Source organism: Bactrocera dorsalis, chromosome 1 (genome assembly GCF_023373825.1).
Source record: "Bactrocera dorsalis isolate Fly_Bdor chromosome 1, ASM2337382v1, whole genome shotgun sequence".
Taxonomy (NCBI): domain Eukaryota; kingdom Metazoa; phylum Arthropoda; class Insecta; order Diptera; family Tephritidae; genus Bactrocera; species Bactrocera dorsalis.
The window spans coordinates 113,404,359-113,426,899 of record NC_064303.1 but is presented as its reverse complement, the minus strand read 5'-3'; the positions used below and the strand labels follow the sequence as shown (position 1 = coordinate 113,426,899).

Below are 22,541 nucleotides of genomic sequence, written 5' to 3'. Positions count from 1 at the left end.
GCACGTAACGGTCTTAAAGTCTTCACTTTTTTATTCAATTCTTATATGGATGCTCGCCATATAATAGCCGGTCGCGTCAGTCGTCCGTCCGCCCACACTTTCAAACACATTTGTTTACGTGCTTCAACCGTTTTTGCGCGCGGCTGCTGCATCTTCTCGTTCTGCAAGATTTGCTCCATTCGCGAACGCTCTCTGCCTCGCAGCAATGATGTTTTTTTCTCGCAACGCAAGCATTGGAAAAGCGTACGTACTTGTGTCTGCCGGCTTTGATTTAGTGCTGCAACGTTTTGCCGCGGAGCGCCACCACAAACACCTGCTTGCAATGCCTCAAGCGCACTTACGTGTTCTTGTGGGTATAAGAGTGTATGTGGGTGTGTGTGCGAGTGATTCATCTGTGTGCTTGCGTCGATGATGCCGGCTGCGGTGAACGATGGGCGCGCATGAATTCTCAGGAAGTGATAAATGATTTTTAACGACGCATTCGTCTGCTTTGCCCGCGTCGTCTGCTCCGATGGCACTTTTGTCGCATTCAATGGCCCACGCTACGCAACGCAGCCGTTGCGGCTTTTCAACGTGAATGTTTTGAATTTCTTTTCTCGTTCGCTTTGTTGTTATCGTTTGTTTGCTTCTTTCAGTCTATTCTTCGGTGAATGGCGAGCGCCTGAGCAGTTGCTCGAGGACATTTTGCTCAAGCAGCGTGGCTGCTCACCTGCCAGGATTGTTGAGCAAAAACCATGACGACGAAGCGATATCAACAAAAGAAACGGTAAATGACGTTGCTAAGTGCTTGAATAATCTGTGGTCGCTGGCGGAATTTAAATAGTTTTACTTATAATTCAAATTCTTTGTTTGCACAAGAAGAAACGATGTGAAGAAATTCAAGTAATTTTTCGAGGAAATAAATAATTATACTGGAATGAAGTGACTATTTTCCAAAAAATCATATTTTCTTATATAATCATGAAATAATTAAATTGATCACATGATTTCATATTCTTATAAAATATTGATACGGCTCACGGAACTCAAGAAAAAAAACAAATATGAATAAAAACAAGGCCCCCACACATGGAGGTTGCCACACACATGTATGCATAAAGTCGTAGCTTCTCTTAATATGCTAAAGAGCAGCTTTGCAAAGTCCAAAGTCTATATTTTTAACAACTGTCGGTTATACTAACTGTTTTTACTGTCGTCAACTAAATTTATTTAATAGTAAGTAGTTTGTCATCTAGAAATCTTATACAAGTAACTTTAAATCCAAACTGTCTATTGAATTGACTAACTGACAGACATAACTGCATTACTACATTCAACACTTGATCACCATAGATACCCAATGAATCAAATAGCAATAGCTGCAGTGTACAAATTATCACTTATTGAGATTAGCTCACTTAGCTGAAGCTTTAGTGCATTTCCTTAAAAATCCGCTTTATAACGTAACATCCTCATCTACGAGCATATTATTGAATCAATTAGATGATTGATCTCATAATGAGCTGGCTATAAAAAGTTTGAAGGTGAAGTAAACTCAAGCAAAAACAAGTGTAATAACGTCAATTATAAGTCGCAGCATGGAAAAATAATCATCCACATAAATACATACTTACATATACTATACATTAGATAAATGCAAGCATTGGAACTAGTCTAAAATGGTACGAAACTGGTCCATGCGCTAAAGCCGGATGTTCGAATACATTATAGAACATATTAAAGATGTCAATTAGGGGCTGAAATATTAGACGGATATATCATACTTGTAGGTATCTATCCGCTCTTCGAAAACCACTTTTTACTTTGAGGTATAGGAAATGTCGATCGCAGGATTAGATTAGGTTAGGTTGGTTTAAGATAACTGAAGCCTCATTATTGAGGAGGATTAAACTTAGACTGTTATGTATAGCCCTTTATGATGCTAAACGATAAAATTCCGCCTTGAACCTATTACAAATCTACTTAGATGTCTTTCCGCTATTTTACCTGTGTGCCTAAAGGTATAACAACCGATGTTTTCTTGCTTTGATCTGGCATTCGGGGCATTCGAGGAGACAGCGTTGAGATACTTCTATCTCATTTTCTTTCAAACAGTAGAAGCAGCTGCCATCTTGTAAAATATCCAATCTTGGTGCATGAGTCCCGATCGGACAGTGTACAGCCAGAACTTCTACAATCACTGAAAGATGAACTTTGCAGAGAGCGGAGATTTCTCTAGACATCTCGCGATTTACCCTGAGCTAGAAGGACCTTTCGGCTGCACAGCTGCTGCTCGTCGATCAGTGATTGCTGGTTCCCGTTCCGCTGTTATTGAGACTGAAGACCCACCAAGCTTATCAGCCTTATAGTTTCCTGTACCGCTGTGGCCAGGCATTCAAAGCTGTCTAAACATGAAATAACTCGATGTTAGCGATGAGAAGTCTACACACCCTTTCACTAGTTTTGAGCGCACAGTCAGCGAACTCAGTTGCTGTCTTACTGTCGGAGTGGAAAGTCACCACTCTAAAGGAGGCTACGCTCCGGTGCTTAAATAAATACAAAACCTCTATGCAAGCTTTGATCCATACGTAAGAAAGCTCATCACCCCTCTCTTCCAGCGAGTCCGTTCCTGCCGTCCTACAAGGTATGTGAGCAAAAAGCGACAGCCAGAGATTAGGAGTCTAATGACTAGTTTTGAGCACACAATCAGCGAACTCAATTGCTGGTCTACAATCGGAGTGGATAGTCACCGCTCTGAAGTAGGCTGCGCTCCGAAGCAGTCTACAGCTACCTTTATGCGGAAAACTCTGAGACCGAGGGCAGCTATTTCACTATTTCAATCGGTGCTATATATGTATGTATAGGGCCATAGTTGGTGTAGTTCATAATGCTCCTCAAATACCGTCGGGAGCAGACCGTGGAGTACTCACCAATTTTTATCGAGAGTAAACCATGCTGAAATTTCCCGAGCGAATTAGACATTGGGTACAAAAATTGATGCTAGCTAAAATTAGAGCATCAATAAATTTACATACATATATATATTTACGCACATAGGGAGCAATATATGTAAATTATAGCTTTTTCTTGTAAGCGCGTAATTATTTTTCGTTTTTCTTTTTTTTTTTGTTTTTTGTTTTTGCAACATCCCTAGTCTGATAACCTCTGAGAGGCAACAGTTTACATCAAAGTAAATACAAATATAAATTATCATATGATTGTGACAGGCACGAAACTCTTGTTGTTCATTATCAGCAATTGCCTCTTTGATGGTGCTGAACGCGTTCAGAGAGAGCAACTCGGTTCGGTCAACTTGCTGATATGCCATTTTATAAAACAGTTTATCAAAATTGTATGGGCATCGTTCATTTGTGACAGGCACGAAAACAGTCAAAGCTTTTTTGCATCCGAGAACTGAGATGAGCGAGAACCTAAAAGTGTTGGCGGTGGAGCCGCTCTCTTCGTCGCTGCCTCAACTCGAGGTGGCGCAATTAAAGGTGCTGCATCTGAACCTGGTATAAATTTACATACATATATGTAGGTCTAACTGTATTGTTTATATGTGCTAAATACAGGCAGAGGAACAATTTCATTGATAAGACTCGCGTACTATAAATGGGTATTCTATACATACTTACATGTATGGTTGTTATGTTCAGTTACTGCTCACATACCGAAGCAGAGTAAAATGCCGCCCCTAAGTAGTAGCAACAACCCTGGAACACAGCAAATCATGCGATGAAAAGTAAATTTGTTCGAGCAAAAATGAAAAAAATATTTTTTTCAAAAGCGACAGCGGTCAAGAGAGGGACGCAGCGCTGGCAGTGAAGCAAATTATAGCGTGACTGCAACCGGTGTGCTCAGAATATTTATGTATGTGTGTGTGTCGATATGTCAGCACTTAAATTAATAGCAATAATAGCAGCAATAATAGGCAATAATAATGTGAGTGGAAGCAAACGCTTGCTGATAAAAGTATGTGTTTAAGAAGCAGCAGATCAGCGTACTACACATTTGACAACACACATACACACCCACACAAGAAAAGATTGAATGCGAAATTACAGCAAAGGCAGATGACTGCCCGCGCGCAAGAAGCTATTGTTATTGTTGGCGACGTCAAAGGCAAAGCAGCGATTGGAGGCCGCATGGACTGAGTACGATTGGGGTTTTCACTTCGAGGCAGTCAGTCGGAAGTTCGTATATTCATACAAGCATAACCTTATGTTCATACATACACACATACACATATATGCCAACATGTGTACAAGCGTGTGAAGGAATAATCGCGTCCCAGTGTCGTAGCTCATTTATTGCGGCTTCTGCGTTTGTTTCTCATTTTGCCATTGCTTTTGTGCTCTTCTGGCGATTGCCAGTCAGTCTTGAACAAAGCCGCGAGCCGTTAATGTCGATCTCCAGTAGTCGACAGACGTCTGCTTTCCGTGCCAGTAGTCAGTGCGTGCGTGTGACTGTATCCGCGTCGTATGGAATGACTGTTGTCCTTTCCTACCTGATACCTCGTGCTTAGACTTTCTTCTTCTTTGCATCGCGCGCCGTTCTATTGTGTGTTATATTCGTAACTTTTTTTGTTATTGTAGAACCGGTCGCCTTATTCTTTGTCAGACATTTGCCGGTACAAGCCGAAAAGGAAGCAGGCAATACACCGGTAAACTAAACTTTCAGAGCGGAATGTGTCTCTGGCACAGACATACGAACTCAAATGAGAGCGTCGTCGTGTAGAATATGAACAATTTCCCAGGCGCTTTGTCAATTAAACCAAATTAGCGCATTGTTGTAGTGAAGTTGTGCTTGAAAACAAAAGTGAAAAGCAAATTTTCGTAATTTTTGTGAAATACAGTTAAACGAAAGCTTTTAAAAAAATAAGTTTGCGCTTGCAAATCGGCATCATTTGCTTCACAAGCTCGTTCGTTGTTGCTTGACTGACAACAGTAGTTTGTGGGGTTGTTTGCATATGACCTTCATGCAGAGTTATAAATATAAATATTACATATTTATAAGCACGTAGACACATTCGAACACACTCGTCTGCCATGTTTTGCAGCAATAAATAAAGCCAACATAATTATCCGCATAAATTGATAGCTGCTCTTGAATGCACCATGTGCACTGCTCAGCTGCTACTCTTGTTGGTGTTGCTATTGTTCTCGATTCTTGTTGGTGACAGCGCTTTTGCTGCTTCTCTCAAGTGAATTAGCAGAAGCACAGTGGTGGCAGACAAAAAGTTCGACCCACTTGCATTTGTTGCTGACTGCACTTGGAAATCGAGGCTCGCAAATGTGTGGAAGAAACCAAATAAACTGTGGCTTCCAGAAATGACATGTGTATAAGCACTGCTGTTACTTTGCTAGAGCTTATGGGGTTTATAGGAAGGTTTTTTTGCGCCAGAAGCTCAAACGTAGATTTTTGCGTATGTGGAATTGCCGTGAAAGAGTCGCTTGACTATATATAAGTGGACCATAAGTAGATGGTAACCTTCTTATAAACTCGACGGAGCTCGTCGTGACCATTGTTAGTTCAAAACCAGTTTTATAAATTCAACCACGAGGAATAGCGATTCATCATAAACGAAATGAACTGTCAAACTTTCTCTACGCTCATGACGTCAAAAGCGCACGTATTTTTGCCGTCAAACACACTCCAAGAAAGTATCAAAGACAAACATAATCTTCAAGTATTAATGCTAAATATATCAACTTCACCGAACGCTCAGCATTAATGTAAGACTCCAATTAAAACCGCACATATTTAAACGAAAGTAAGAAACAGATATACATATGTACGGGTTCACGGGTGCTTAGTTAGTCGCAAATCATAGTGGCATGCTAGCGTCATAAAGCACTCGTACGCCATTCCAAAGTTAACTACAGTCATACACTAGCGGTTTTTCGATAATTATACCCCATAATGCCGGCATAACATACACAAGTACACCGTTACTCGTAAGTAGCACAAAGTACACGTAACCCCAAACCCAAGTGTGCGATAAAGACCCTAGTTTATAACCCACTGCAAAGGCGTATCTATGCGGGTTTATATATAGCTGTTTTGGTTACCGCGGCTAAAACAGATAAAAGATAATAAAAATACTGCAGAGCTTGAAGGAAACAGTAGCAAAAGCTTTACAAATCTTAGCAATATGCCACAGTAGTTTAGTGTCTGTTTGAATGTCGACCGTCTCAACTGCCTAGCAGGTGTACTTGCCCAGCAGTGAAATGTCATGGTAGGCAGGAAAAGTACCAGTTACTAGTTTAATGAGTCTGAAAGACCTACAAATATAAAATTAAAAAAAAAATTTTAAATTAACTTTTTAGGGGTACTCACTTAATATCGCAAACTTATGGCATTTATTGCAAACTTCGCGAAGTGGCATTATCGCCAAACAGCTGTTCACTCTCACGTGCCATTTCATTGAGCACTATCGTATTTTTTAGGAAGTTAGGTTGATAGACTGGAATGATATGGCATAATTCAAAGTAAAACTCTACAAATGAGATCTAATACGATAAGCACATCAGCCGTCGGCTAACTGGTTCGGTTAGTGCTTCTTACTGGTTGTGAGTTTTAACTAGTTGATTTTCCTGTGGGGCATATATGAGTATTTTTGTACACAGACACACACACACATGCATTGTTGACAAGGCGGAAGTTTACCTTATCTACCGCCTGAGCTTCAATGTCATGCAACACATGCATACCTACACAAACATACATACATACGTGTAGTGTAGTTGAAGCCGGTCCACATTGTAGGGTGCGAGTTGGGCGCTTCATTGCTTTTATATTCTCGCGTGGAAAATAACAATTGGCAATTAAATAAAATCATAGAAACGTAAAGAATCACTTACGCAAGAGATGGATGATTCCGGTTTCTTTCAACGCTTCCTCGACCGATGTGCATGTGTGCGTATATGCGTATAATGATCAGCACGCTCGAGCGGTCTTATCACGTCACATGCCTACGTTCAATGAATTTCACTTCGCTCTGCGTCGCCAGCGGGAGGCTGTTGCTGGCACAAAGTTGTTGCACGCGCTAACCATTTCTCCGGTTGGCGCAGGCCATGAAATTGAATATTTTTTGTTTGAGCTTGAAAGTGGCAATAAATGCAGCGGCATTAACGGCACACACAGCACTGCGCCAGCAGTAAAAAACGGCGCCAATGACAAAAAGTAAGGCCGTAAGTGCGAAAACTAAAAAAGTTGTTGCCGAAGCAATAAAAAGTCTGCTCGTGTGCATATTTGTGTGTTTGTGTGTGTGCAAATAGTTCTGCATGAAGGGTTCGTGCAACATATGTGAAGTGAAAAACCTGGCTTTTAAGTTTAAAGTGAAAATTCCGCAGTGTTGCTGTAATTCCAGGCGCGAATTCCCAGCGCTCGTGCGAAATTCATTGCTCAATAATATTAAACAGCATAATACAAGAAAAAATAGTTAAAATAATGAAAAAATATTAAATGCTTCGTTTGAAATTTTAACCTTTGAATATTTTTGTTTTTGTTTTTATTTTAAGTTACAGCGTGTTAAAGTGAAGATGTCAAGCGGATTTGAGCCGCTAAAGGTCTAGTAGTATAAAAATAACACTAAGTGACTGTAATACCATATATATAATAGAATAATAGAAAGCAACAACTTTTAAATTCTAAAGCAGTGCTCTACATTGCATCAAATAACTTGATAACGTTACATTGGACGCCGGCACAAAAAGCAACAACCATGTTTGGCATTAAATATTTAACAGAGTCCCATTTAAAGGGCTTCGATCGATATAAGGTAAGTTCAAGCAATATTGACGTTACATAAGTGCCATTATTTTAATAGCAAATCAAATAATTTTATGAATACTTATTTGGAAATTAAGTTATTTGATAACAGATTCAATTACTTGGAATTATAATTTTCATTGAAGGCACTGATTTTATTGAACATTGTCATATATCGTCAGCTAAAATGCAGGAAAAAGTATTGTGAAAAAAATCGAAAATCACTGTCAGCTATAATAACCAATCCATAACTATTTTATAACCCAAACTTAAATTTTGTTTTAATATGAGTTTCTGATAACCAATATATTGGTTGGTCGAAAAAGTTTTTTCGTATTTTGTCAATAGTTGTCGTTGCAGGCATATATTTCCAGTGCTACCAATCACATTGTATCATACCATAGTGTTGGAAAGGTGAGACTTTAAGCTTGGCTGTGAAGCTTTGATGCATCTACCATATAGCCCTGACCTTGCACCATCGGACTACCATTTGTTTCGGTCAATGCAGAACTCCCTTAATGGAGTAAAGTTGACGTCAAGAGAAATCTGTGAAAATTACTGGTCGCAGTTTTTCGCCGAGAAACCAGAAAAGTTTTATACTGATGGAATAATGTCTCAAGCGGAAAAATGGCAAAAAGTGGTTGACCAAAATGGTACATATAGTTTGATTAGAAATACGAAAAGACTTTTTCGACTATCATACCATATTTATTCTTAAGATATGGGTTAGGCAATAATATATATGAACAATTCTCACAAATCTAAGTTTTGTTGGTATTATTAGCTTATATATGCATACATATAACCTACTATATATATAAATTGATGAATGCGCCATTGCAATTTATTGTCAAAGGCTTGCAGCTGCTTACGCACTCATAATTTCTATTTTTTTTATAAACAAAAACAACAACCAAAAGAAATATATAAAATTTACAGACATAAATAAAGACACACCAACGCAGCAAAGAATCAATTATCAATGTTCTATTTAATTCGCAATCACGCCACTGAGTTTCGTATTGTCAATATACTTTGATTCTTTGATTGAAATTAGTTTTTTTTTTAATGAACGTCTGCTGCTATATGTAAATAGAAACATAAATTGAATAAAAAATAATATTTTGCATTTTAGAAAATGTATGCTTTAACACGAGCAAGCTTCTGACTAATTTTCCGGCCAATGTTTAAGGCTTGACTGATATTATTGAAACAGAATTTTGAGTTACGAACAAAGGTCTTTCGTGGCAGAGTAGCAGTTTATTTTTACATTTCAAATGAAACACAAATTTTGGGAAATCAGCTTGTATTTGTTGCGTATTCAGTTCAATTTGAGGTTTAAGAAATTATCAACGAAGATTTTAGTTCGAAATTACTCATACGGCGTGTTTTCACTTGGCAGCGCTGTTAAGTGCACACTGTTGTCTTTCAAGGCTTTGAAATAGTAAACTTGGCAAACTACATACATATATACTACAAGCTATACTTGACCACTGCATGTAAAGTAAATATTTGTAATTGTAATAAATAAATAAAGCTTGTTATTTACGTCGGCAGTCAGAAAATTTTGTCTGTAAACACGAGCAAGTGCAATGGTTAGGTGCACAGGAGAAAATATTTATGCACCTACAATACACGTACATATATTTCTGCAGCGCAGTCCATGTTTACAACAATTGACAATTAAATTTAAATTGATGCATGGTGAACTTGCATGAATGGCAGTACAACAAGCAAATTAGTCGCATCAAAACGTCAAAGGCTGATGGATGAGTGGATTAGCGCGCTTATAAATAGCGCTTTAAAGTGCTTGTAAAAATCGTTAGCTGCGTTGTAATGTATGTAGACTTCCTCATAACGCTATTTACCATACTTATAAACACATATGTGTGTATTAGTTGATTACATTTTTCTCGCGGCTGGCTTAATCGCACTCAGCCTTTGTTGTATTGGCTTTACAATGAATATAAATATGTATGTGAGTGACGAAAATAGAATTTACAGCATGTCAACAAATGGACGAATGAATAGTCAAAGTGATAACGCTGCTGTTTGACGGACGCTTGTACACGCTTCAGAGCGCTTATCTACAATTTGCTCATCCGTTCGCTGGCAAAAGTCATTGACCACACACAAGCATAAGTTGAACACTTATTGCATGTGTGTGGCATATGTACATATGTATATAGTGTACAATGGGTGTCACATGCTACACTGCCGAAGAAGAACTTTTGAGCCGCATGGCAGACACTCACGTTTGCCAGCGAGTGTGAGGAGTTTTTTATAGAAATTTCTTCTTCGAAATTTTAATTTAAGGTTTTTAAAAAGTTAATGTTGTTAGTACTTAGGAAATTTAAAATACCAGACTGTTGTTTTGCTGTTGTTAAAGACATTTTCCATGGCTCGAAAACGCTTTCTATATGGTGGGTCTGGGCGTACTTTCAGATTCTAAAAACTCTTAAGCCTAGTTATAACTTTTTATTATTTTTTACAAAGCGAAAGGGTTGCATGAGTATACTCTATAATCTAAAATACGAAATTCCGTTATCCTGTGTGTGAATATGCGCACATTTCATTTGTTTCAACATTTCCTTGAGTGACTGCCAGTTTGAAATGTCCAAGTACAATTGGCCAGCACAAATATTGAATTGTAAAATAATCGATTTTAAGCGGCGTAAAGTGGGCGTTTATTAGTGAGAGTCATTTGCCTCACCCACTCAAACTTTTTTATATGTTGCGTGCTGATAAATACACAACAACTCGTTCGCTATACAATTCCAACAACTGTAAAAACATTGTAACAACTAAAGAAATATTTATTTTTGATAAAAAGGGAAAATATATTTTTTCTACATTTGGTGCAGTTAAAATCAATAACTTTTTCTGTTGAGTTTGTTTTTACAACACCGTCTGTTGATTCTTGCTACTGCTTCAACTATTTGGTTTGTGTATTTGCAACACTGTGTGCCCTATTTGATAAAGTGCATGCTGCAGAATGATTTAATCACCTCAAATACATTTTTTCTACTCATGGTTGCCCCTCTCGTTTGGCAAATGTCCTTAATACAAATATGTACATATGTGCACGTATATATGAACTTATTGACTAATTAACATATTTAATGAATTAAAATTTTATTACAGCAATGATTATAATCTTTTATGTAGCAGTATATGCCAAGCTGAATTCTAATACAATTTATTAGGAATAGCAAAAGCAATTAGATTGAATTGAAAAGCTGTGTTCGCTATAAGCTTTAATGGCAGCTGCGCTCATTCAATAAGCAACTGACTCAGATGCTTAAAATTGCCAATTTTATAGACAATATTAGAGTTAGTACTTCGAAATATGTAACAAGTTTCTGGTAGTTCTTCAATACCCAATGATGACCCAATGATTAGATAAATGATCTGCAGTTAAAAAAGTTAAACATTATTTCGAACATTCGTGGGTGGTTTCATAAGTAGTTGAAACCACAGTCACAAAAATATATATATTATAGTGTAGTACATTCCCCTGGACAGCTACTGCGAAAATTTCAGTCGGAACGGATTCGTAGTTCTGGGTCGCCCATGTGTAAAAAATTAATGTTCATAGTTTTCTGAGACTTTCAAGATGTGATCTAGATAAACTATCTGGAGAAGTGCAAAACGATCACCGAGCTCTTCTTCTTACTTTTTGGCACTACTAACGTGGGTCAGTCTTTTTACTTCCATCTTTAGTCTGGACCAAGAAAACAAAATGTCCAGTGCAGGCAGATCGCTATGCACTTGGTGCTTCCATTAGATGCGTGGCCGCCCTTGCCTACGTTATCCACACGTGGGTCTCAAGTCAAATCAGCTTTTTGCTCGAACTTCGTCTTCCATGCGAACGACATGACCTAATCATGGATTTTGTTGTATTTTTTTGCGCTTAACTATATCCATGTTGCCGTATAGCTCAGAGAGTTCATGGCTCCATCATCTACGATACTCATCATTCACGCGGACGGCTCTAAAGATCTTATAAATAACAGTTTTTTCGACTGCTTTCTCATTTGGGTTCGTGCTTCTTCGATACTTATCGCTCTCGCGGACGGCTCCAAAGATCTTGCGAATAACAGTTCTCTCGAGTGCGGTCTCATCTCGGTTCGTCATCGTCCATGTTTCAGCGCCGTATAACAGGACGAAAATAATGAGAGACCTATTGAGCGTAATTTTTGGTCGTCGAAAGGAATCTGCTTCTCAATTGCCTATCGATTCCAAAGAAGCACATATTGGTAAAAATTTTTCTTCGCTTTATCTCCAATCTTAGATTATTGGTGGAATTTGCACTGGTTTCGAGATATACTAAGTCCTTAACTCATGCTGACTACAGTGACGTAGTTTCGAAGATGGGAAGAATCTTTGTGGGTGGCCTCCAGGTATTGTGTTCTGCCCTCGTTTACCACAAGACCAGGCAAAAGAGGAGCTTCTTTTTCAAGGCTGGAAAAAGATGGGCTGAGGGCTCTATTGTTAAGGAAAACGAAGCCAGTATCATCTGCGTACCTGATGGTGGTGCTCAACTTCATTCTGCATAACGGTATGAGTTTTGCAGGGATTTTAAATTTAGGCATGGCGTCGAATAAGCAGCTCTTATAAGCGTTGCCGAAGGCGCTTTTAAAATTGACAAAAAGTTGATGAATGTCGAGCTGTTAATCAACAGTCTTCCCCAGAACTTCACGTATTTTGAGAATCGGGTCTATGGTGGATTTGTCAGGTCTAAAATCCAGGCCTAAAGTCCAATCAGTTTGTATAAAATGAACTTAAGTCTTTCACACACAACTGTCGAATGAATCTTATATGCAATGCTGATCCCGCAATATCGAGCGGACTGCGGGATCTCCATTCAAATGGTTAGAGCAGAGTACACTCACATTCTAATCTTGGATATGAATTCATCACTGAACCGAATTATTGGGCCGAATCGACGTCGAGATACAGAAAAAACGGCTCAGATTTATTGGGTGTCAAAAAGTGCTCTTCCGACACGCCAAAGAACTGGTTCAAAATTTTGTCGTCGCAATGGCCAAAATAGTCAAACTAGTTACGAACTTTTCCCATCTTTGCCTTCAAAACCTGAAAAAGTCAGTCACCTTTACAAAAGCCCACTTTGCAGACCTTCAGAAAACTTGTTAAATAAATTGAAGTATCACTGTCTACTAAAAAGAAGACTATATTGATAAATAAATCGCAATTTTTCCAAAATTATCGTTTTTGTTTTGCGGGCAAACACTTCGTAAGGTGGCTTCGATTTCGCTACCAAAAAAACTTCTTTGAACGCATCATAAAAGATTTTTCAAACGAAACACTCAGACTGCAGTTATTAATCCACCTTTTTTCACCTTTTTGCTTCCATCTTCAGTCATTGCCAACTTATAGCTGGATAGATCTGTTGTGCTGCCGACAGAGTTCAAAGAAACGAGAACGTGTAGCTTCACTCGCTCGCATCGACTTTCCATCAATCGCGCCTGAAGTGCGCTCTCACAAACGCTCGTACTTGTGTACTAACAAAAAATTCAATTACTGCCACTAGTCAATAATGTAGCACGCACAAAGTACGGCAGGGATTTATTTAAAAATTAATTGAAACTCGCGGTTTCAGCTGGCACTATTCATGAAAATACAACTACAACTACATCTTTCCTTTACCATTTCGATTTATAATTATTTCAGCCATTTTAATGACTTCCCCCACCCCTTAGCCGCTGTTTCATGTATCTTTATGTGTTTTTGTTTTTGTGTACTTTCAGTACAGCAGCATCGACACCGGCTACATCAGCGTCTATATCATGCATCCGTTCTGGAATTGGTGTGTTCAGGTGAGTTTCACACGGCGTACACAGGAGTGAACCTTTGATCGCCACTATCCAATCTTTGTGTTCAAGAGTTTGTATAGTGTTTGCATGCATTGCTAGAGCATGTGAAAGTTTAATAAGCTGTGTTGTCTGTGTGTGTGTGTGTTTGTGTGCGCAGTAGTCGCTGCTATTTGCGCTATTTGAAATCCCTTATTTTTACCGGCCACAGCGTCTAAAACTAAAAACACACCACTGCGTCAATTCCCAAACTGAAATCCACTTTTCGGGCTGCTTTGGCCACAGTTGGAGGTTTGGTGTCCGGCTGCATAAGCAAACATGGATTTTTACTGTTTCTGAGTTCTGTTTTAACAAAATGCAAGCGCTGCCACACACATTAGCACACCGGCACATAACATAACTCTAACATAATCGTGTATGTATGTTTGTATGTAAATGGCGAAATGTTTTATTGCAGTTCCTGCCGAAATGGCTAGCACCGAACCTCATCACATTCACCGGCTTCCTGTTGACCGTGGTCAATTTCATTTTAATTGCATATTACGATTGGGACTTTCAGGGCGCCAACCACGAAGTGCACACGGTGCCGCGCTGGGTCTGGTCAGTGGCGGCCATTAATATTTTACTTTACTACAATTTAGGTGAGTATCGCAGCACTGTTGGTTGGTCGGTGTGCTAGAGAATGCATACTTGCGCGCGATTGCCAAATTTTATGCTTTTTGGTAATATTGGGTAGTTGAAAAAGTCTTTTCGTATCTTGTCAATAGATGTCGTTGCAGTCGTACATATGTATATCTCCATCAATGAAATTTGTGAAGTTTACGGAGACGATGCAGTATCAGTTCGTGTAGCACAACAATGCTTCGCTCGCTTTCGTTCTGGAAATTTCGATTTAAACTGATCGTATAATGCCTCTAGCGGAAAAGTGGCAAAAAGTGGTCTACCAAAATGTTACTTTTTAGTTTATTATTGTTCATTATAAATATAAAAAAATAAGTTGAAATTTAATAAGAAATACGAAAAGACTTTTTCGACTAACCAATATATTACCGAAAATTACCAGTTATATGCACTAATTTGCTCACCACTGTAACTCCTGTTGTTTGCATATGACTCACTTAAACGTGCCCGGTAATTTGGCAATGGCGCAAAGTTTCAAATTGAGTGCTATCCCGTTTGTACAAAATTTTGTTGCATACTTTTTAGCGCCGACCACCTTGTATACGTTTAATATGCATTTTATCTCTATTCCGCGTCTCTACTTTCCCCGCAGATGGCATGGATGGCAAGCAGGCACGGCGCACTGGCACCAGCGGTCCGCTGGGCGAGCTCTTCGACCACGGCCTGGACTCCTACTCCGCTGTGCTGATACCAATTTATATGTTTTCGTTGTTTGGCACCAACGATTTGCCGCCGATTCATATGTTCTTCGTTATATGGAATGTTTTTCTTAATTTTTATTTGACACACGTAGAAAAGTACAACACTGGCGTGATGTTCCTGCCATGGGGCTACGACTGCACGATGTGGGTAAGCTTACCGAACAAGAAAAACTACTGAATTTGAATGGTGAAGCGTCAGCGTAGCGCTGACTGCAATGAGCGCTTAATAAAATGCGAGGAAGAAGAGTTTTTACATTTAATTTAAAGTAAAGCCATATTCCATAAAAGTAGTCCCCACCGGACTTTTACAAGTGGAATATGGCTTGGGACTTAAAAGTTGTGTGGTCGGTCTGTGGTTATGTGGAAGCAGGACAGAAGCAGGCACATATAATGAACTGTTTGTAAGTGCAGTAAATGTTACAAAAAGTGTAAAATTTGCTGTTTACCCGTTGCCAAGGCGACACTTTGTGTACAACTTCTTCTGTTTTCATATACTTTGCTCATGGCAAAGGCTTTTACCACTACAAAAAGTACCAGCTAAAAGTTCGCAAAATTATTTACAGTTAATAAAATGACTATATTTTTTATAAATTAACTTGACAGGGCGTCAGCTTAATGCTATTCTTTACCACACTTGTCGGCCCGGAAATTTGGCATGCGCGCCCGTTCTTGGGCCTCAGCATGGCCAACTTATTCGAGATTGTGCTGATTGGTTCGGCCATGGTGAGCAGTCATCCAATCATTATCAAAAATATTTATTTGTAAGTACTTGTCTCTCAAACATGTATCAAAACATGATACGCGGTATTTTCCGCATCTTTGTACACTAATAAAATATCTCAAGTTGCCCACATTCATATGTTGTTTTCATTTACAGATCGTACAAAAATAAAACCGGGAAAATGCGTCCATTCTTGGAGGCGGCGCGCCCACTCTTCCCCTTTTTGTGGCTCTTCGCAATCACAACGTTCTGGTGCTTCTACTCGCGCAACAGCATCATCGATCTGTCGCCGCGCATCATCTTCATACTCTTCGGCACGTTATTTTCCAATATAGCGGTAAGTGCATGTGTACTCGGTTGCGGTTATGTGCATGAATGCACACTTTGCTAGCTGCCAAATAATGCCGCCTCCCACATTTGATTGTGGCTTAAAGCTAGTGAAGTGTAAAGGCAAGTACTTGTAAGTGATAAAGCAAATCGGGACATGAGAAAAATTGAGTCGGAATGAAATGCAACACAAGTCGCAAATAACTTGCAGACAGTTGCTAGTAGGCTCTTGGTTTGAACCTGAAAAATACTAAGCATACGCTAATATTTACTATACAGTTTTGCAGCTATTTCTTCCTATATTCTATATCAATGTGTAAACAAAAGTAAAACTCATCACTTCAAAATGATTTTTTTTAATATTTTGCTCTTTTGATATTTTGCTATTTTGTTCCTTACTATGAGTCTGATGTAGTTTCATACAAAACGTTTCGACGCCAAATCATTGCATACTTATAGGGTTCCAAGCCTAACCCCACCAATTTCGTATTGTGTCTCTCTCGAAGTGCAACTAATATGACGATCATATTTTTCGCTTTAAGCTAGCAATATTGCTTATCGCTTCAGCTGAGTGCCACTCACGAGTGTAATGACTTCGCTGCCGTGTTGTTGGCGAGACAATATATTGCGCTCTATTCATTTTCAAATATCAGCCACTTGTAACACTTTCAGCAGTCTAACTGCCAAGAGTTATGTGTGTTCTAATATTTTTATTATTATTTGCTTCGTTTTCCATAAACAGTGTCGCTTGATAGTGGCGCAAATGTCCGATGTGCGCTGTGACGGCTTCAATCTGCTGCTGTGGCCACTCTTGGCCACCGTCGCGGCCTCCTGTTTCCCCTGGTATGAGCAGCTGCTGGGCAGCGAAATTAGCGCCGACATGGAATGCTGGATCCTGCAAGCCTTAACGATTTTCGTGACCATAGCACATCTGCACTACGGAAAGGGGGTGGTAAGTATACATATATGACTTAAAGGTGAAGAAAAATTACTTAAAAACTGTTTTAGCATAAAATTTTTTAATTAATTTGAATTTGTTACTAATAAAGAAATTCTCATGCTGCTTAGATTATAATCGCCTGCATTTAAATTTTTTTCAGGTTTGCGAGATGTGCGACCACTTCAACATTCGTTGCTTCAAAGTAAGAGACACTCCCTATATGCAACACAAAACAGTAACAAATAACCTACCAAAGAACTTACCAGCGGTAAACAACTCTCATAAATCAACACAATTAACCGAGTCATTATTGAGTAAACGTTCAGTTAATAACAAAAATGGGCCAATTCAAAGCAAACTGTCATAACTTGAGTAATTAACATCATATCATATTATATAAAATGATACAATTTACTTTAACGTCACGAATTTATACCACTTGTCATATATTATACCATTTAAGATCTCCATTTATTACTAAGCACAAAAGTTGAGGGACATTTGAGTGGTGTTCAGGCTAAATCTCGAGTTCTGTATATTGTATATATAGGTATATAAAGAAAATATGTACGAGTGAATATATATGCAAGAAAGCGATTAAATGCCGAAGTTCAATATGATTAGGATAACCGAAAGTTAATTGCCGAATCAAGGTGTTTGTGTACGAGTAGAACTACTATGTATGTATACTATTGATCGTGGCTCAGCTCGTTATTGTTGCCGTTTTTGAGAGCGTTATAAAGTATGTATTATATTAAGATATTATAAGATTTGTTTAAACTTTTCGACATTCAAGAAAATTCTGGGTCGAATATTACCCAAATCAAATATAATTAAATATATCGTCACCTTAAATGCAAAATAACGTAACATCACTTTTCATAAGTTTACAGATGTAGGAAAAGCGATGTAATAGAAACTACTCATATTAAAAAAAAATTGAAGTTTCGGTTATAAAATGGTTAAACATTGGTTATATTTTGGTTATATTTTTGTTATATATTGGTTATATATTGCTTATATATTGGTTATATCTGACAACGAAGGCTGAAAATTGTGTGCTACATATTTGTTACGCGATGTAGTGAATCGACAGCAATAAAAAAATAATTTAGATTTTTTTGATGATGCGCTGCTTTGTATTTTAGGTGACGGTATGTATTTGTATATATATACATATATACCCTGTCAAGAAAGTATCGGGAATTTAGAAATAAAACGTGTATAGAGAATCATCATGAGGTTAGTAAAGTAAGCAGAATCATACATACTTGTTAACCACATAGTTTGTAAATATACTATTTTATAAGTGAAACCTGGTTAATTCTAGTTTTGGTAAGTCTCATAGGCACTAACGAATATTATACCGGAGAATTTACAGTGTAATTAATACTTGGCTGTACTAACAATAAAACAACAACGATTATTAACTAGAACATAAGCTAGCATAATGAAGGTGTAGTTAAGATAAATCTGAAAATAAATCAAGTTGGTAAAAATATATTGGAATGCCTAGGCATACATACATACATTAATGACTTTTCTACTAAAATTGGAAAAAAAAATTAATTAAATAAATGAAGTGTCTCTTCTATTTAACTTTTTCAACAAAAAAGTGATCCTTATTATATAGACTTCATATTTTGCTAGTCATTATAGAAATACATATCTACACAAATGCAACTCTGAACATATCTAACAAATACTGAAGTCAAATAATAAATATACGAAAGTACCTACTTTTAGAAAAAAGCAAAGTTTTTCATTGCATGGGTTATTTTGGACATAAGTACAGACTTGTCGCGCTTCAAAAACAAGCAGCTGTGACGCAAAAGTGTTTTTTGGAAAAGCAGGTGTAGCCACTGTAACGAATAATGGTAGTCGAAATAGTATTTTCGTATTTCTACTCAAACTTCAACATATTTTTTTTTGGTAGCACTGGAGATATACGACTGAACGACATCCGTTGACAAAATACGAAAAGACTTTTTCGACAATCTAATATTTCGTATCGATTTCTACCATTACTCTTTGCTGAACGTATCAGTTATCTTTCCTAAAATATGACCAGTGCTATACCGTGAATCCTTCCTTTTTTTATCCAGAATTTTTATTTTTTCGTCCTTTCTCCATATATCTCTCATATATGTACATCTGTATCTATGTGCTGTCGCTATTTTTTATTGTTTTTTGCATTTCATAAAATATGCGGCGCTATAATTGCTGCAAACACTAATTGCTTTATGCTTCCGTAACGCCGAAATGGAAATTTAATTATGCTCATAAATAATAAACTCCCTGTTAGATTCCCATTGAAGTGCTCGCTTAATGCATTAACTGGATATATTATATGTGCAGTGTGTTTGTTGCTTGTGTTGATTTATGTAAATTAATATTAAACATTTATTTATATTTTAATTGAATTATTCTTATGTAATAACAATAACTTATTGTACGACTCTAAAAGAGCTGTTAAACAAAATGAGCCTTGATTGTTGCTTAAAGCTACTAAAGTTGCATGCAATATAGAGTCTTCAAGTACTGTAAAGAATGGTATTAAAAATACTAAAAATTATGCTTCATTAATATTAGCTTGAGTATCAAGAATATATTAATTAGTTAATTAAAATAAAGTCTGCATATTCGTTCTATGTCCTTAGATTAAATGTGTTGCTGCTCTCTCTAATCTCTTGCATGCTATATTTCCTTACTATAACGCCTACTAAATGTACATATTTGCATGCGGACCAAATGGGAGTACCTCTACACACCTATAAATTCTCTCCTCTTACACATTTTGCTTTTAAATTCGCCTTAAAACTTTTGTAGATTACAAAGCAAATGGAAGCGGCGCGTGCGGCAATCTCACACGACCATGAACTTCGACGCAACTCAACGCCGGTTTGAGATTACTTCTGCAAGGAAGACAAGTGCCGCCACCGATGCCCTAACCAAAACCAAAGAGATAATGCCAAAAACGATATTTAATTTAGCTTCAAGGCAGAATTCTAATGCCGTTACTATCTTAACCAAATAAGGAATTTAAGTGCCATATAAACAATGTATGCAAACTTACATATTTATGTACAATTATTTGTTGTAAAAACGGTAGTTTGTAAGTGACAACTCGTAAATGTTAAATAAATACAAATAAATTTTATCTAATTCGGTGTTTGTTTTTTAATTGTTTTATTGTTCCGTTGCCTCCAGCTCGTCGGTCCAAATCTCGCTGTCTTCGCTGCGTTTTGTTCTAAAAATGTAAGTGGTGCCGACTTTTTTGAAATTCAGTTTCGTGAATAGCGCAATGGAAGCCGAATTACCATAGTTTATCATAGTGGTGGCGTCGTCGCCGGATTGAGCAAACTGCCGTGACAAAAAGTGCACCATTGCGCCGGCCAGACCACGCCCTCGATGAGCATCCCGGACGTGTAGCATGCCGAGCAGACCCAGATTGCATCTGTTCGGACAATAGAAAAGTGTTATAAGAAAATGCATTGGGATATTTAGCTGAGCTGTGGTTAAGCTTGCCTTATGCACCAGCCTATCAGTTCACCAGTTGATTTCAAATAAATACCAATATTGTAGTTGTACTTAATGAGCCGCTTGATGAACGCCAAACTGCCCTTGGCACGTGAATACCAAATATTATCCACAATAACAGCTTCGTCTGGTATTAGCGGGCGGAATTCATACTCCGTTGAGATGCTGGAAATGTTGGAAATGTTTTCAAAGGTATGAGTAAGCGACCGAAGTGAAGAGTACGGAAATGAAGTAAAAGGAAATGAAGATGATAATGAAAGTTAGGGAAATAAAAGATAAGGAAATGAAGTTTAAGGAAAAAAGAGGATAAGAAAATGCAGTAAATAAAAGTAGAAAATAAAAGTAAAGGTAATAAAATATAAGGCAATGAAAGATAAGAAAATACAAGATAAGGAAATAAAGTTTAAGGAAATAAAAGGATAAGATTGTGAAGTACTATATATGGAAATTGTTGCTAAGATCGCTGGGTCTACGACATCGAAACAAACCCTCATTCACCAAATATTCGTCTAAGCACTGTCAAATAAACTGTATTTTATTTCTCTCTTACCTCACTTCTAATTCCAAAGCCTCTGCTCTGGGCATAATCATTATTTGTAGCCGCACTATGTCGATGAGTAAATTCAAGTCCGTCAATACCTTGAAAATAGTGTCGTGATGTATGTCCGGCACGCCAGTCATTTTATAACCGCGACTCCAGTCAAGCTGTAGCAAGGCGGTTCTCAATTCAGTTGCAGCTTCGGCAGTATCTAAGGCATTTACCATCAACTGATAGCGATCCTGCGCAAATATGAATATTTTTTCGTAACCATTTTTTTGTTTTTATTAAGTTTTGTGCTTTTTTGGTTTTACTATTTCTGTGCTTGCAATCTCTCACGCACTCACCACTATCAAATAGAGTCCGCTCTTTCTCCAAACATCTGGCAATGTGTAAATCTTGATATGCTTTTGTTGTGGGTCTCTTTCGAACCAGCTGATATAGTTGCCTAGCGTCTGATAACCAATCAATTGAGTTATGCCACATGCTTTATACAGCTCACGCATCGATCTTAAATCGTCGATATTGTTCAAAGTTATTAATAGATTTGTCATTGCGGCGGCTGTGCGCTGTAGAACACTTACTGTACTCTAGTTTATTCCAAATGCAACTGAATACTGAATGTTGTACCTGGATAAGCAAATAGTAGCTCTATATGCTCATAATAACAACGAGCTGCTCGTGAGCGTTTATTCCGGGTTTCAATTACAAGGCCATATGTAATAATCAGAAGGTTATCATTGAGCGAATAAAAGTTGTAATAGAAAATGCGCTCTCACTTAAGCAATCTCCTCGTTTACTAGTTCTTGCCTACAATCCATCAGTGCATTGGAGAGTGCCATGTAATTTCTTGGCTCCATATAAAAGAGGCAAATTTGTAATTTCTCTCAATAACTATGGTGTACTCTTCATCTTCATTGATCGAGTAAAGGCAAAAAAGAGAGCTCTCTCTTTCTTTATCTCTGCCACCACATTCTATGGTTAAAATACAATGTGAGATTACAAGTATGTTAGTTGGTAACAAAGAAACAACAAAAAGAAAACAAAAAATGAAACGTCTGTCAGTTAAGCGCATAATTTCGTATGCATCCTCTTCAATGCCTCATTACGTTCGCTGATCGTTGCAGGCATTCCATAGACTTTGAGCATCATCTTAAGATATAGCAACAAGGCGAAGCCGAAACGCCTGTAAGCTTGCTTCACATGCAACATTCCGAGAAAGTCACTTAGGTATTTGCTCATAGTTTTATTAGTAAAATTTCAAAGCTCAATTAGGAATAAAGCCCTAAACTAACCTAGTGCACCGAGCTACAAATTTAGCCAAATCTTTCGCACGTTAACCAATACTGTTACATATTCTTGTATGTTGTTGTTTTTTAATAACAAAATATGATTTCCAAACTTTCTGCATTATTGGCATGCCACAAAACTAGTTGATTATCTTCGCTTCGGCAATGTTAGGGCGCGCATGTTGAAGCCGGCAGGACAGCTTTGCGTACGAGTG

General features: G+C 37.8%; 2 protein-coding genes across 6 annotated transcripts; one reads left to right on the top strand and one right to left on the bottom strand.

The window, feature by feature from the left end:
- The first annotated feature begins 4,346 nt into the window (after nucleotides 1–4,346).
- LOC105233389 (ethanolaminephosphotransferase 1) lies at nucleotides 4,347–20,124 on the top strand. Of its 4 annotated transcripts, XM_049461210.1 has the most exons (10): nucleotides 4,347–4,645; nucleotides 7,506–7,765; nucleotides 13,527–13,595; nucleotides 14,047–14,230; nucleotides 14,863–15,119; nucleotides 15,575–15,732; nucleotides 15,849–16,029; nucleotides 16,762–16,971; nucleotides 17,120–17,161; nucleotides 19,789–20,124. In XM_049461210.1, the coding sequence occupies exons 2-10, from the start codon at nucleotides 7,709–7,711 to the stop codon at nucleotides 19,864–19,866; spliced, it is 1,236 nt and encodes a 411-aa protein (XP_049317167.1). In that variant the 5' UTR covers nucleotides 4,347–4,645; nucleotides 7,506–7,708; the 3' UTR covers nucleotides 19,867–20,124. The 4 variants fall into 4 exon arrangements, with proteins under 4 accessions (XP_049317167.1, XP_049317164.1, XP_049317158.1 ...); XM_049461207.1 differs by lacking the exon at nucleotides 19,789–20,124 and having other exon boundaries at nucleotides 4,348–4,645; nucleotides 7,512–7,765; nucleotides 17,120–18,484; XM_049461201.1 differs by lacking the exon at nucleotides 19,789–20,124 and having other exon boundaries at nucleotides 4,348–4,645; nucleotides 17,120–18,484.
- On the bottom strand, nucleotides 19,943–21,644 carry LOC105233388 (uncharacterized). 2 transcript variants are annotated; one of them, XM_049461235.1, is made up of 5 exons: nucleotides 21,385–21,642; nucleotides 21,050–21,279; nucleotides 20,488–20,664; nucleotides 20,280–20,416; nucleotides 19,943–20,209 (listed from the first exon to the last, which is right to left on the bottom strand). In XM_049461235.1, exons 1-5 carry the CDS (start codon nucleotides 21,589–21,591, stop codon nucleotides 20,121–20,123), a joined length of 840 nt encoding a protein of 279 aa, XP_049317192.1. In that variant the 5' UTR covers nucleotides 21,592–21,642; the 3' UTR covers nucleotides 19,943–20,120. The 2 variants fall into 2 exon arrangements, with proteins under 2 accessions (XP_049317192.1, XP_011213769.2); XM_011215467.4 differs by having other exon boundaries at nucleotides 19,943–20,416; nucleotides 21,385–21,644.
- Nucleotides 21,645–22,541: the final 897 nt, after the last annotated feature.

Excerpts from the sequence above, each read along its gene's own strand:
- LOC105233389 (XM_049461207.1), top strand. The coding sequence starts at position 7,709 with ATGTTTGGCATTAAATATTTAACAGAGTCCCATTTAAAGGGCTTCGAT. Across the intron at positions 7,766-13,526 it reads AGGGCTTCGATCGATATAAG|TACAGCAGCATCGACACCGG; the intron begins GTAAGTTCAAGC and ends GTGTACTTTCAG. Across the intron at positions 16,972-17,119 it reads TGCACTACGGAAAGGGGGTG|GTTTGCGAGATGTGCGACCA; the intron begins GTAAGTATACAT and ends AATTTTTTTCAG.
- LOC105233388 (XM_011215467.4), bottom strand. The coding sequence starts at position 21,591 with ATGACAAATCTATTAATAACTTTGAACAATATCGACGATTTAAGATCG. Across the intron at positions 21,280-21,384 it reads GCGGACTCTATTTGATAGTG|GATCGCTATCAGTTGATGGT; the intron begins GTGAGTGCGTGA and ends ATATTTGCGCAG. Across the intron at positions 20,665-21,049 it reads GCTTTGGAATTAGAAGTGAG|CATCTCAACGGAGTATGAAT; the intron begins GTAAGAGAGAAA and ends CAACATTTCCAG.